We start from the raw sequence: 14,723 nt of genomic DNA on the forward strand, positions 1-14,723 counted from the left end.
CATTTCATGAATAAGGTTTGTTAGTTAATGCCTAATTCTCAGATCGCTTTATCTAGTGTTTCCCTGTCAACTGAATCAAATGGCTTTTTAAAACTATAAATGTTACAACCATGTCTTTAGAGTTTATAAGTCTGTGACGGATTATGGACTTTAAATTGAAAATCTATTCCGAACAAGATCTGCCCATTCTCAATCCACTCTGATATTCTTCCAAATGACTATCAGGTGTTGCTTCTACCTTGTTTAGATATATTGTTGAAAGTATTTTATAGCCCACTGGCAACAGAGATATAGCTCTGTAATTATTTATATTATGTGTGGTGTCACCGCCAGACACCACACTTGCTAGGTGGTAGCTTAAATCGGCCGCGGTCCATTTAGTACATGTCGGACCCGCGTGTCGCCACTGTGTGATCGCAGACCTAGCGCCACCACAAGGCAGGTCTCGAGAGACGATATAGCACTCGCCCCAGTTGTACGAGGAGATTGCTAGCGACCATACGGACGAAGCCTTCCTCTCATTTGCCGAGAGCCAGTTAGAATAGCCTTCTGCTAAGTCCATGGCTACGACCTAGCAAGGCGCCATTAGCCTTACCTACTTTGAGAGTTATAGTATAAATGTCTCAAGAAGAATGCTGTAGTCATCAAATAATAAAGTTAAGTATAAAGCAGCTACGTACTTTTCTTGCTACCATTCTATAGTTATCCTGTTCCAGAATTGACGCCCGTCGGCGTGAGTGTGTGCGCGTGCCTTTCTATCGGCTACCCGTCACTGTGGACTGGCTGCCTTGTCAGTCCACTTCATTATGTTTGTCACCTTTCTTGTGCAAAGGATGGATAAAGGCCATTTCCAATCTTGTGGAATCTTTTCAGTTTCCCATACTTCTTCAAACATGATCTGAATGCTAGTTACAATTTTTGGTCGAGACCATTTTATAATTACAGCTGTAATATAGTCTTCTCCACAGGCTTTGTTGCTTTTCAGGGTATTTATTTACTTATTTTTTTAAATTTCTTCAGCTGTAGGTAGTGTATCTGCTCTGTGTTTTCATGAAGGTCTGGACATTCTAGCTTACAGTTCAGTTCTTCACATTCAAGCATATTGTAATTCATGCTAGCACAAAGTACTGAAAATAGGCGAAGTTTCTGTGGGTTTCATTGGAATTCCTAATGAACAGTATACAGTAATTGTGAAACATACTTAAACCACTGACTATGAAATTTCAGGGCCATGAGCGATAGAAGAAGCAAATCAAAATCATGCTGCATTAATTTTAAGAATGCCTAATAATCCAATCTCATCTAATGGATAACTCCAACAGTAAGGAAAAGTAGCGCGATATCAACTTGAAGTGTGTGAATTTGAATAGATAGGCAGTAAACAACTATTTCAAGATAAACTCACTGAAACTGCAAAAGAAAAAGTTTTCTTTTTTCAATATTTCCTTTAAATAATAATATACTACTCACAACAATAAATCTAACTGTGACTGTATTTGTCTAGACACATGTTCATTGTTAACAACAAATGTGTTCTACAGGTGTGAGCCTTTACCTGTCCACCAGTCTTATGTCTAAATTTCAATGAACCACAATCACAAAGATTGGCCATGTGCGAGGAGGAGTTTCACACTGAGGGTTCAATACAAACGTAAATATGTATGTAGACAATTTATCCATTCTGAGAATTAAGGATACTGACAGCAAGATATTGGTCCCATGGATTCCAAGACTTTTGAGAATATTTTAATTTCAAGTTTGAAGTCAGATAGCAAATGACAAAAGATATATTTTTGTAGTTTGATGAAATGCAAATTAACAATTTCACATTTTTTCCTTTAGTTATACTGAGAAACCTTACTTCTTGCCAAATTTCATGATCCTGGGCCAACAGGAAGCACACCATATGTTAGGATTAATAAAGTTTTCAAATATCAAAATACACTATGTGATCAAAAGTATCCAGACACCTGGCTGGAAATGACTTACAAGTTCGTGGCACCCTCCGTAGGTAGTGTTGGAATTCAGTATGGTGTTGGTCCACTCTGAGCCTTGATGACAGCTTCCACTCTTGCAGGCACACATTCAATGAAGTGCTAGAAGATTTCTTGGGGAATGGCAGCCCGTTCTTCACAGAGTGCTGCACTGAGGGGAGGTATCGAGGTCGGTCGGTGAGGCTTGGCATGAAGTCAGCGTTCCAAAACACCCCAAAGGTGTTCTATAGGATTTAGGTCAGGACTCTGCGCAGGCCAATCCATTACAGGGATGTTATTGTCGAGTAACCACTCCACCGCAGGCCGTGTATTATGAACATGTGCTCGACCGAAATGAAAGATGTAATCGCCATCCCCGAATTGCTCTTCAACAGTGGGAAGCAAGGAGGTGCTTAAAACATCAATGTAGGCCTATGCTGTGATAGTACCATGCAAAACAACAAGGGTTGCAACCCTCTCCATGAAAAATGCACCCACACCATAACACCACCGCCTCTGAATTTCACTGTTAGCACTACACACGTTGGCAGATAAAGTTCACCAGGCATTCGTCGTACCCACACCCTGCCATTGGATTGCCACATTGTGTACCGTGAATTGTCACTCCACACAACGTTTTTACACTGTTCAATCATGCAATGTTTACGCTTCTTACACCAAGCAAGGCATCGTTTGGCATTTGCCAGCATGATGTGTGGCTTATGAGCAGCCGCTCGACCATGAAATCCAAGTTTTTTCACCTCCCACCTAACTGCCCTAGTACTTGCAGTGGACCCTGATGCAGTTTGGAATTCCTGTGTGATGGTCTGGATAGATATCTGCCTATCACACATCACGACCCTCTTCCATTGTCGGCGGTCTATGTCACTCAACAGACGAGGTCGGCCTGTATGCTTTTGTGCTGTACGTGTCCCTTCACATTTCCACTTCACTATCACATCAGAAACAGTGGACCTATGGATGTTGAGGAGTGTGGAAATCTCACGTACAGACGTATGACGCAAGTGACACCCAATCACCTGACCATGTTCGAAGTCCGTGAGTTCTGCAGAGCACCCCATTATGCTCTCTCATGATGTCTAATGACTACTGAGGTCACTGATATGGAGTACCTGGCAGTAGGTGGCAATACAATGCATCTAGTATTAAAAACATATGTTTTGTGGGGGTGTCGGGATACTTTTGATCACATAGTGTATGTGACATAAATGGCCATCTCTTTTGACTGAATTGGCTTAGAAGCTCAAAAATTTTACACTGCCAAGAGACCATAGGCCTTAGCATGTGAGATATATTTGAACTTGACACATCTACTTGTCCCTGGGAGAAAGGGTTCTTAGCAGTTTCATGAACACACACACACACACACACACACACACACACACACACACACACACACACACACAGACAACAAAGCGATCCTGTAAGAGTTCTGTGTTTACAGATTGAGGCACAGAATCCTAAAAACAGGCAAGGAACTTTCGGACTCACATTTTAGTAATATAGTATTACTTTTCCATGTTTCAAGAAGTGCAAAATTTTACATTTTTTTGTATTTATTTCTAATTTCCAGACTTTGTGGCACTTTGAAATCTTATCAAGAAATAACTGGTTGTTTGTAGCATTTTTGTAGTGATTCCTTACATACAAAGAGTGTCATCTACAGAACATATGACAATATTTTAATGTCGTCTGCCAGGTCATTAACACAGAACATTAATAGCAATGTGGACCTTCAATGCACTCATGAACTATTGGACGTATCGCATACCTGTTATTTATCTTATCAGACTTCATAACATGATCTCATGGTGACAACGTTTAATGCAGTCTCACGCAGCCATCTGCTGCTGATACATTTACACAGTATTACATCTACATTGGACCATCTCTTCCATCTGCTTCATGTCGTTTGTCAGTAGTATATTATGGACAGTGATGTTTATAGCACAAAGCTACAAGATGTACAAAAGAGTGAGTGATAATATTAATGGAGATCGATAAGTGTTGTAATGCCAAAGTAAAGATACACTGCAGAAGAAGTAGAATGCAAGTACAACCCCAAATCGTCCTACTGCATGGGGATATCCTTGTCATCATACATGTCTCACTTGCCTGTTACAATTAGCAGTGTCTGCCTCTACATGAAAGAAGAGTACTGTTGGAAGCTTGTGCGTTTCAAACAAACTGACAGTTTTAAACTTTTTTTATTTAGTTGTACTGCTAGAAGATACAACAATAGCATGGGAATAACAGCTGTCTACTGGGTGTCTGATTATTGTAAGTATAAAAGAAATGGGTGAGAGGACGACAATGAAACAACCAAAGAATCCTAATAAACATAGGTGCAGAATCCAATGGCCTCCCTGATGTAGCATATACATGAAGTGCAGGCACACCGATCTCACAATACTTTAATGTCTCTTGTTACGTTTATTTCAAAACACCACAAGTCAATCACAAATTACAACGTCATAAACTGCTCTTATTTGATCGTATCATCCTTCTGGGTGATGAAGTGCTGGTAAATAGCTTTCCACAACAAATGTGTCAGTCATGGCTCGCCAGTACCAAGGCATCCAAAGTCCTGCTAACTTTAACCCCTTTTTTGTTTGTTTGTTTGTTAGCAGGTGTTTAAAGCTAGCCCTGCTGATAGTGTCAAACTCCTGAAATGCACTGTGGATGGTTGTCAGCGCACTGGAAACATATTTGGGACTTCGGTACTTGTACAGGAATCGATAGGAGACATGCAGAAACCTGCCTTCACATGAATGATACCCACCTGGAAGACACATTGTAATGTGTGCATATCTGCATTTTGGATCCGGAGGAACTTTGTTATGAGGTATTCATGCACACAGTCTTAATACGGCATGTCAGAGATACCATTTGTTTCTCAACTTTTTTTATTATGATTATTTGCTTGTCTTCCACTTACCTCTTTTGTTTGTACCCATAATATTAAATACAAACACTCTGCAGACACCTCTGCATAAATTTACATGTTTATAGGTTTCATCCACATCTACATAGATACTCTGCAGGCCACCGTATGGTGTGTGGTGGAGGGTACTCTGTACCACTACTTGGTATTTCCTTTCCTGTTCTACTTGCAAACAGAGTGAGAGAGAAGACGACTGACTGTATGATTCAGTATGACCCCTAATCTCCTATATTTTATCTTCAAAGTCCTTATATGCAATATATGTTGGTAGTAGTAGAACTGCTCAGCAGTCAACTTCAAATGCTGATTCTCTAAATTTTCTCAATAGTGTTTCTTAAAGAGAACATCATCTTTCCTCCAGGGATTCCCACTGGAGTTCCCGAAACATTTCCTTAATATTTGCGTGTTGTTCAAACCTACCAGTAACATATCTAGCACCCCGTCTCTGAATTGTTTCCATGTCTTCCTTCAATCCGACCTGGTATGGACCCCGAACACACTGGCTGTACTCAAGAATAGGTCGCACCAGCGTCCTACATGTGGTCTCCTTTACAGGCGAATTACTCTTTCCTAAACTTCTCCAAATAAACTGAAGTCAACCATTTGCCTTCCCTGTCACAGTTCTCATATTCTCGTTTCACCTCATGTCACTTTGCAACATTAGGCCCAGATATTTCAACAACTTGACTGTATCGTGCAGGACACTACTAACACCATACCCAAACATTACAGGTTTGTTTCAGGTAGTGTTAAACTCAGGCCACACAGTAACAGTAAGAAGATATGAGACAAAATGTGTGAAGCCATTCAGTAATAAATTGAGCCATCTCCAAGGCCACCTGTTTCCAAAGATGCAGCTGGGCTTCAAGCACCACAGTCAACAGTGTATGACTAAATTAAAAAAATATTTCAAAATGAAAGGATTTAGACCAATGATTGTGAATGAAGTATTTGACAATGACATGGAGCAGTGAGTTGCAACCTGTACTGCTTTGTTTGCATGATTTTCAAATAATCTCACATGCAAGATTGCTATTTTCTGATGACTGTGCAACAGTTCACACAACACATAAGACACTTTCCAGCCTAAGGAAAATTCCCATTATGTGCAAGAGTTGGAATGAAACCTGTCTCATGTTTTGCTGTACCCTCAATCAGGGGATGAGACAGACTGAGACTGAATTCACATGTTGCAATAACAACTCTGTTTTTTAACCTGAACAAAACTTGGTACAGCTTTAGAGGACAGAACCTGAGTACAACATAAAAGACCATCTTGAAAAGATGTAGTGGATGCCCACAATTACAGAGCTCCTCATCACGGTAGTGGTGAGGAGTCGGGAGGTGACGAGGATGATCAGCGACACTGTACCATGCGATTGTGAGCTCATGGGTCATCAAGACATGGGTCCATGCTTTGGGAATGACTGATGGATGTCCAGCAGCTGATGATCCCAACAAGCACCTGAGGCAGCACTGTCTGATGGGGAATGGCAGTGGCAGATAGTGTTGTCTGAAGTGTAGATCTGAGTAGTTGACGGTCGATCCTAGTAATGCTGGCTGTCAAGGGGTAGAGCGGCATTGTAAGTATCCATCATTGGAGGAACATGGGTGCAGCATCCTGTGTGCACATAACCAAGCAGACACAAATAGGTGGCGATGGCTGCAGTGCTGATTACTGTGATCTGCGCAACGTGTACCAGCTCAGCCTCTACCACTCAGATGCTGTGGCAGCTGCAGGAGGCTCGGCAATAAACAGCCGAGTGAATCTTCTGTTGGCAAACAATCTCCTGACGCAAAGCAAGGGCGTACCTGGCTCACAACGCACAACTGTGAATGTGATAACTGAATATTCAGCAGCCCAGCCCAGCACGTAATACAGTTTTAATATGGGGCAGGGTGTCGTCACGATACCTGTCCAGATCATATTTTTTGAAGGAAACATGAATAGTAATTCTTATTTGGACATGGTGAAATTCGGTTAATATCTCAGCTCGAACAGAAGATAATGATGGGTAATTGGTTACAGCAAGACATAGCTCCAGCACAAATTGCTATTCAGGTGGGCGAGTTGTTCAATGAACCATTTTAAGGCCACTGGATGTGGCGTGATTTAGCAACATCTCCAGCCCTGTCCAAACCACGATGCCAAGACATTACCATGCCAGGTAGCTCATTACAGGGAATGATCAAGTCCCATGTGGCTTAGTGTCAGTTCAAGACTAATACAGAGTTGCGGAAGCCTTTCAAAGCAGAAGTCCTATGACTCTCTGCAAGATGTTGAGGAGGAAATGGAGACACACAGCTCTTCGTGTAAGGAATGATGGTGTACATACAGAAACGTAGTTTTCATCTGTAAATACTCAAATATACAATATACTGTTCTGATCTAGGAGAATGAGGACTTCTTGGACACACTGTATAGAAAACACAAGATTCCCACAGGAGCACAGTGACTTTACCACAGGAGTACAATGACCTTATAATATTAGTGACATATGAAAAACTACAACTGCCACTTTTACATTTGTTAGTACCCTGCCATGCACTTTTGACTTTCATTAAGAATGAAGTTAAATACAGGGAAAAACATATAAAGAATAAATAACTCTTACCTGGAACAGCTTGCTGAAGTAGGCGTACTGGCGTGCAATATTGCGGCATTGTTTCAATGCTGGTTCTGTAACAAAAATTAAAATTTCCCCTTTTCAACTACTGAATTTTGTAACCATCAAGTTACTGATTTACAACTCACTACTGAATAATGTCACCATGGAAATATTCTTGGGTCCCAATCTCCAATAGTTCAGTACACTGAACTTTATATTGCTGAACATCACAGTAGGAGACAAAACACTGAAGGTGTCTTATATGCCCTTAGCAGTATACTGCAAATTTAAACATACATCGTACAAACATATTACTGAACTATTCCGTTAACTTTTGAAATTCACAATTTCCTGCCTTCAACCTTCTCTTTGTACTCGCAGTCTCTGAATGTAAATTCTACCCAGTGTATTCCAACTGTGATAGGTCTTAGCTTCTCAGATTCCTTTACATTTTCTTCTTAATCATTTCTTATGTATTTCAGCCACTTGCACATCAACTGTAAATAGGCTGTTGTTCTATGTGCATTCTTTATTAAGTTTCTGTCACACATGCTATTGTTAACTCCAATATACAGGGTGTTACAAAAAGGTACAGCCAAACTTTCAGGAAACATTCCTCACACACAAATAAAGAAAAGATGTTATGTGGACATGTGTCCGGAAACGCTTAATTTCCATGTTAGAGCTCATTTTAGTTTCTTCCACCTACGCTCAATGGAGCACGTCATCATGATTTCATACGGGATACTCTACCCGTGCTGCTAGAACATGTGCCTTTACAAGTACAACACAACATGTGGTTCATGCAAGATGGAGCTCCTGCACATTTCAGTCGAAGTGTTCGTATGCTTCGCAACAACAGATTCGGTGACCGACGGATTGGTAGAGGCGGACCAATTCCATGGCCTCCACGCTCTCCTGACCTCAACCCTCGACTTTCATTTATGGGGGCATTTCAAAGCTCTTGTCTACGCAACCCCGGTACCAAATGTAGAGACTCTTCGTGCTCATATTGTGGATGGCTGTGATACGATATGCCATTCTCCAGGGCTGCATCAGCGCATCGGAGATTCCATGCGACGGAGGGTGGATGCACGTATCCTCGCTAACGGAGGACATTTTGAACATTACCTGTAACAAAGTGTTTGAAGTCACGCTGGTATGTTCTGTTGTTGTGTGTTTCCATTCCATGATTAATGTGATTTGAAGAGAAGTAATAAAATGAGCTCTAACATGGAAAGTAAGCATTTCCGGACACATGTCCGCATAACATATTTTCTTTCTTTGTGTGTGAGGAATGTTTCCTGAAAGTTTGGCCGTACCTTTTTGTAACACCCTGTACAATAAATCTGTTACACTTATTATCTCTAATATAGGAAAGGATAGAAATCAGCATTGGACATGATAATTAGAGAGACAACACGGTATGCTTTTTCAAATGGTGAATGAAATTTGTCTGTCTCAGTAAGTGAAATTCATTGCTTCTTAGGGGTTAATTTGATTTTGACATATATAAAGTACCCAAACTATCATACGTACTGGTGAAGTAACCCAGCTTTGAGAATGGATCTTATTGCTGACATTATGTCACTAAAGAGATTTGAGAAAATAAAAACACATTTATATTTTGTAGACAATGATGAAATCCCTGAAAACGACACTGACATGTTTGTGAAGGTGAAACCCATTTTGGACATTCTGAAAGAGACATTTTCAGGGACAGTAACTCCTACTGAATATCAATCATATATATGAAATGATTATCCCCTTCAAGGGTAGAAGCAGGGCAAAACAGTATAAAAGTCTAAATCCAAAAAGTGGGGATTCAAAGCATGGGTACGCTCTAGCTCAGATGGATATGTGACTTTTTTGAGCTGTTTCAGGGGAAAAGGCAGGAACAGAATAACACACTGAGCCGTAAATTTGGTCCTAGTGGGAACACTGTCGTAAGCTTGTGCCAGGTGCTAGAAGAAAACATTCACAAGATCATTCTTGACAATTTATTCACAACAATCCCACTGCTTTTGTATCTGAAGCAAAAGAAAATTCATGTATTGGGAACCAAAGGTCGAACAGACTGAAGGGTGCAGAGAGTAAATTGACCAACAGAAAAGCTCTAATGAAATCAAGTCGAGGTTCAATGTCTATTACTACTTCTAATGACAATATTACAGTTGTGTGATGAGTGGATAGAAACACTGTCCACATGGTATCTACCTTTGCTGGATGGACACCAACTGATACCATCAAAAGATGGAATGTGAAGAACCATGCTTGCATAGATATATAGAGGCCATATGCTGTAGCATGCTACAACAAATTCATGGGCGGAGTAGACATGACTGACTGGATGGTTGCACACTACCCTCGCACAATGAAGAGCAAGAAGTTTTATTTGAGAATATTTTTCCACTTTTATAATGTTGCACTAGAAAATGCATGGATTCTTTACAAAAGAGACACTGAAAGAAATATTTCTTTTGTGGAATTCAAGGCATCAGCTGCTACAACAGTTACAGAGCTCAGAAGCCTGCAAAGGAAGCGTGGCAGACCCATGACCATATTCACTTGAAGAAAAGGTAACACACTGCACGTTCTGCAGATCTAATAATGGATGGAATAACCCATTACCCTGAAAAAAAAAAAAGGAATGTAAGAATCCTCCTAGGTGCAGAGATAAAAACTGCAAAAGAAGGAGATACATTTGCAAAAAATGCAAGATTCCTGTTTGCCCAGAATGTATGGAGTTCTTCCACAATACATGATGTGAACAAATTCTTGTTGCTTGAATTCTGCCATTATTTATCGTATTTTTTGGTTTCTTTATGTTTTCACCATGTTTGCTCTCATGCAACCTGCTATGCACCATGTACACAAATGTGGCCATTTCCTATTTCCATTGTTGTACAGTAAATTGAAGCATTTGTTGAAAAAATATATTTGTAATGACTTCCTTACATCTCAAATATAGTGTTAAAAAATAACTGTCAAAATTGAAATTAAGAAAAAAATTTGTCCCAGAAGAGGTTAACCCTCGGGGCAATTCAATAAGTCAATTACACACATCGTACTGCACTGCACACACAAGAGTGGTGCACTGTCAGAGGAGACTACATATTCTGGGTTCCCTGCAAACACAGTTCTGCTGTGGTACAGTTAACCAGGTGTGTAATACAGGGCGAGTGAATGGTGCTGTAACTGGAAACATACTCCAAAGTTGAAGTACGCGGGACAGTGGGATTCTTGAGGGCAAAAACTTATATTGGACACACATTTACTGTGAAATTCTGGCAGTAGATGGACCAGAATGCTGCGTCCTGCTGTAGTGAAATGGTGTCAACAATTAGATCAAGGCCGCGACCAGGACAATGCTGATAAGGAAGGAAGGCTGTCACCACTGACCTCAGACAACAATGTCCAGATAATCGAGAAACTGATTTGCAGCAGCTTCACATTTTCCGATGATAAGGATATTCACACGGCAGTGTTCATATCATTCCATTACCAATGAGGAGATTTTTATTGTTGAGGAACTGAACAACTGATGGAATGTTCCAAACTTTGCTTACAGATTTGATGACTACATTGGAAAACAAGAGAATATCATGTGTATTTGTCACTTTGAAGTGTAGTGTGGCATTCAATAAAAGTTACCTGGCTGCCACAACAATGTGTAACTTACATTTAGAAGTCCCCTCAAATTTGTCCTTGGTTTATTTCACACATAATTCAATGTAGAGACAGAATAACATCAAGATATGCTACAGAAAGATTTAGGTGTTCCTTTTTCCCAATCGCCATTCGAGATTGGAATGGTAGAGAAGTAGTATAAAAATGGTTCAATGAACCCTCTGACAGGAACTTAAGTGTGAATTGCAGAGTAACCCTGCAGATGCAGATGTAGATGTACAACCCTGTCTCGCTCCCTTTGCAACCAATGCTTCCCTTTTATACCCTTTGACACTTACAACCGTAATTTTGCTCCCGTGAAAGTTATTCACAACTTTCCACTCCTTGTGATTCACCCCTACTGCCTCCGGAATTTGTAAGTGTGCAATTCAGCTAAAATTGTTGAAAGATTCCTCTAGACCTACATATCCTTTGTCTTTCTTCTAAACTAAATTGTATTACCTCACTGTCCCTACTTTCCCAGAACCAAAACTCATCTTCCATAAGGTCAGCCTCTAACAGATTTTCTATTCTTCTGTACATAATGTGTGTCAGTAATTTGCTTCCACACATTAAACTCATAAACTTCTCATGTGATTAACTTAATAAGTGTCGTACTCATCAGATCTTGTGGACTCTCACAGTCAAAAGACGGCATTTTGACGACGACATGTACTCATGTCAGATAGTTTTATATTCTGACAGAATGTAACTTTGCAGTGTTGCTTGAAAATGGCAATAAGGCCGAAATTGCAATAGTAACAATAAATATTTTATACAGTCAACGGCGACAATGGTCGTCTTTTAAGAAATTAAACTGATAGTTCGGTAATATTCGCAACTGCAAGCATCTGTCTTTTTTAAATTCGAGTTATTACGTTCTTTCTGGAGTCTGAAGGTATCTCAGCTTTCTCATTTATACTGTTCATCAAACAGAATCATTTTATCATGATTGGTTCCACCGAAGATCTCAATAGTTCTGTGAAAATGATTAGAACTGAATATGGCCATCAGCTGACAAATAGTGTGCCCATAACAATAACAATAATAATAATAATAATAATAATACTGAAAAGACAGTTACAATCACAGAAGTACAGTAACAGTAACTTTGAAAACAGTTTCCTGCATAAGCTGATTAATAGCTGAATTACAGAATCTGCACTGCAGTGTTTGCAAGGTCATCTCCTCAATCCATGTGCCAAAAGCCGTACACTACACAATACTACCCGTACACACGCCAAAACTGAGATGTCTCTGAGCATGTCCTGATAGGTTGGCAGTACCTGCCGTGGATTACACTAGTGTGATGGCAGTTTGGTGTGTAAATCAATATGAAAACTTAACAAAAACTGTACAGCAAAATTTGAAGTAATGAACAATCACTTTAGAACCTGTTAAATATGATCTCATGGACCTATTGATGTTGCAAGGTTGGGAGACATAGATATTTAATGAGTTTCATGAATGATGCAAGCAGATATATATTTGTACATTTCTTAAAAAATAAGAACAAAGTATTTGAAGAATTCAATAAATACAAGACTCAAAGAGAAAAATAAACCATTAACAACTCTAAAAGAATCCACACTGACAATGGTGGAGTTCTGTGAATCTGAAGGTATTCAGCATGAAGTAAGTATGACATAAAACTAAAAACTAAACTCCTCCCCAAAGAGGCCGTGAAGGCCCAACGGTACCGAACGGCCGCCGTGTTATCCTCAGCCCATAGGTGTCACTGGATGCGGACACTGCAGAAAAATGGTATACCTGAACACCTCAATAGAACATTAATGGACATGGTAAGACTGCTGTTGCTAGGATGCTATTTACCAAACAGTTCTTGGGCTAAGCTGATACACAGTGCACCACAAATAAAAAATCTGTTACAAATATCTGCGACAAAGAAACTGCCATATGGATTTCTGACACTTAGAAAGCCTTGTGTATATCATTTACATATGATTGGATGTAAAGGTTGCTTTCACACTCACAAATGAAGATAACGTTCTACATTATCAGGGAAAAGGCGCTCTTACTGGATACTCTCTGTAGGGCTATGGATAAAGGATCCACATACCAAAAAAGAAATGGGTCTTGGAATATTGGTACTGTATATTTGAAAAAAAAAAAAAAAACTGAATATCATATGCTCAGCTGAACTGTACAATGAAGAACCATTTCCATTTCTATATTATGAAGATGAAATCCAAAGTGGATGAGAAGATTCAACCACTGAAGAGGAATTTTATGGCCTCTCAGATGAGGAGGAAAACCTAAAAGAAATGCCTTTATTACTGGATGGTAATAAGGAACTTGTGGAAAATGCTGAAACTCCACAAAAACCTTGTAGGCAGAGAAAGGATACAGCAAAAGTAAAAATGGGTTTCAGCAAATGTTATCCCATGACGCTTTATTCCAAAGGGAAGCCTTATCCTGGAGTCTATGGGCACTTAACACCTAGTTTATCAATGTGGCTTATACTGAACCAAGTTGTGTGAGGAAGAACAATGACGAACCATTACTTTATCTGAAAGTAGTTAATTATGATGGGACAGGTGAATGGACAGTTGTAATGCATTATTGTATCACACGTAATTTATTGGTCACAGCTGAGTAAAATTAAGACACTGTCACGACTAAAGCACGAGCAACAGAAATGGGTCAGATCGGAGCTGACCAGATGCCGTTATATCAGGGGCTGCCTGCTGATATAACATTATGGCATCCAGCAACTATCAAATAACGGGGCAAGCCAAGGGACTAGAGTTGTAATAAAACTGAAGCAGCAAACAGGCAGCGTCACTACAGCATTGCTGACCTGACAGCTTCATATCCAGGCCATTGTTTTGTTGCGAATTATTTGGTAGAAATCAATAATGTAGCAAAACAAGACAGGCCAAGTACATATAAACACTCATCATTTTTTTTCCACGGTATTGCTGTCTACCAGTCACTAGACCCGAAAGGAAGACCTACAACGGTCTACGAGTCTATATGCATCGACCAGTCACCACCTCCCGACTGTCGCTGCTAACGGCGGCCCTGCTGCTTGTGCCAAGTCCAAGCTGCAGAGTCTAGTATCTTCCAACCAGCAGGCCACCTGGGGGCCTACTTCCGCTGCTGCTGGCCTCTTACCCTGGGAGTCTATTGTTCAAGACTGGGGCCACACTCCCATTCAGCCAAATTCGGCCATGCAAGCAAACTTCTTGCTACCTGCCTCTGCTCACGTGGGCACACACCGATGCTGCTGTGAGCCACCCCATTCACACTGGTTGACCGTGCCCACACACATTTGTGTGGCCATCCTGGGCTGCCGGGAGCATCCAGTACGTACTGTGAGCCGCTGCCCGCTGCTGCAGTCAGTGTCTTCGCAGAATCACTGCCGATTCTTCCCACTGGCTGCTGAATACAGCAAGCTGTTATGTCGCCACTGATGACAGAGCTTCTTGCAGGCTGTACACAGCTTACATCCTGGGAATGGTGACTTCTCACAATATTATCACA

The 14,723-nt window shown here is 40.5% G+C and overlaps 1 protein-coding gene across 1 annotated transcript in view; it reads right to left on the reverse strand.

Moving 5' to 3' along the window:
- LOC126425281 (actin-histidine N-methyltransferase) overlaps nucleotides 1–14,723 on the reverse strand; it is a 424,338-nt gene that overhangs the window by 360,833 nt on the left and 48,782 nt on the right. The window contains exon 6 of the mRNA XM_050088254.1: nucleotides 7,554–7,618. Coding sequence (XP_049944211.1) covers nucleotides 7,554–7,618 — 65 coding nt within the window. The remainder of the gene's footprint in view (nucleotides 1–7,553; nucleotides 7,619–14,723) is intronic.

Source organism: Schistocerca serialis, chromosome 10 (genome assembly GCF_023864345.2).
Source record: "Schistocerca serialis cubense isolate TAMUIC-IGC-003099 chromosome 10, iqSchSeri2.2, whole genome shotgun sequence".
In the NCBI taxonomy this organism is placed as follows: domain Eukaryota; kingdom Metazoa; phylum Arthropoda; class Insecta; order Orthoptera; family Acrididae; genus Schistocerca; species Schistocerca serialis.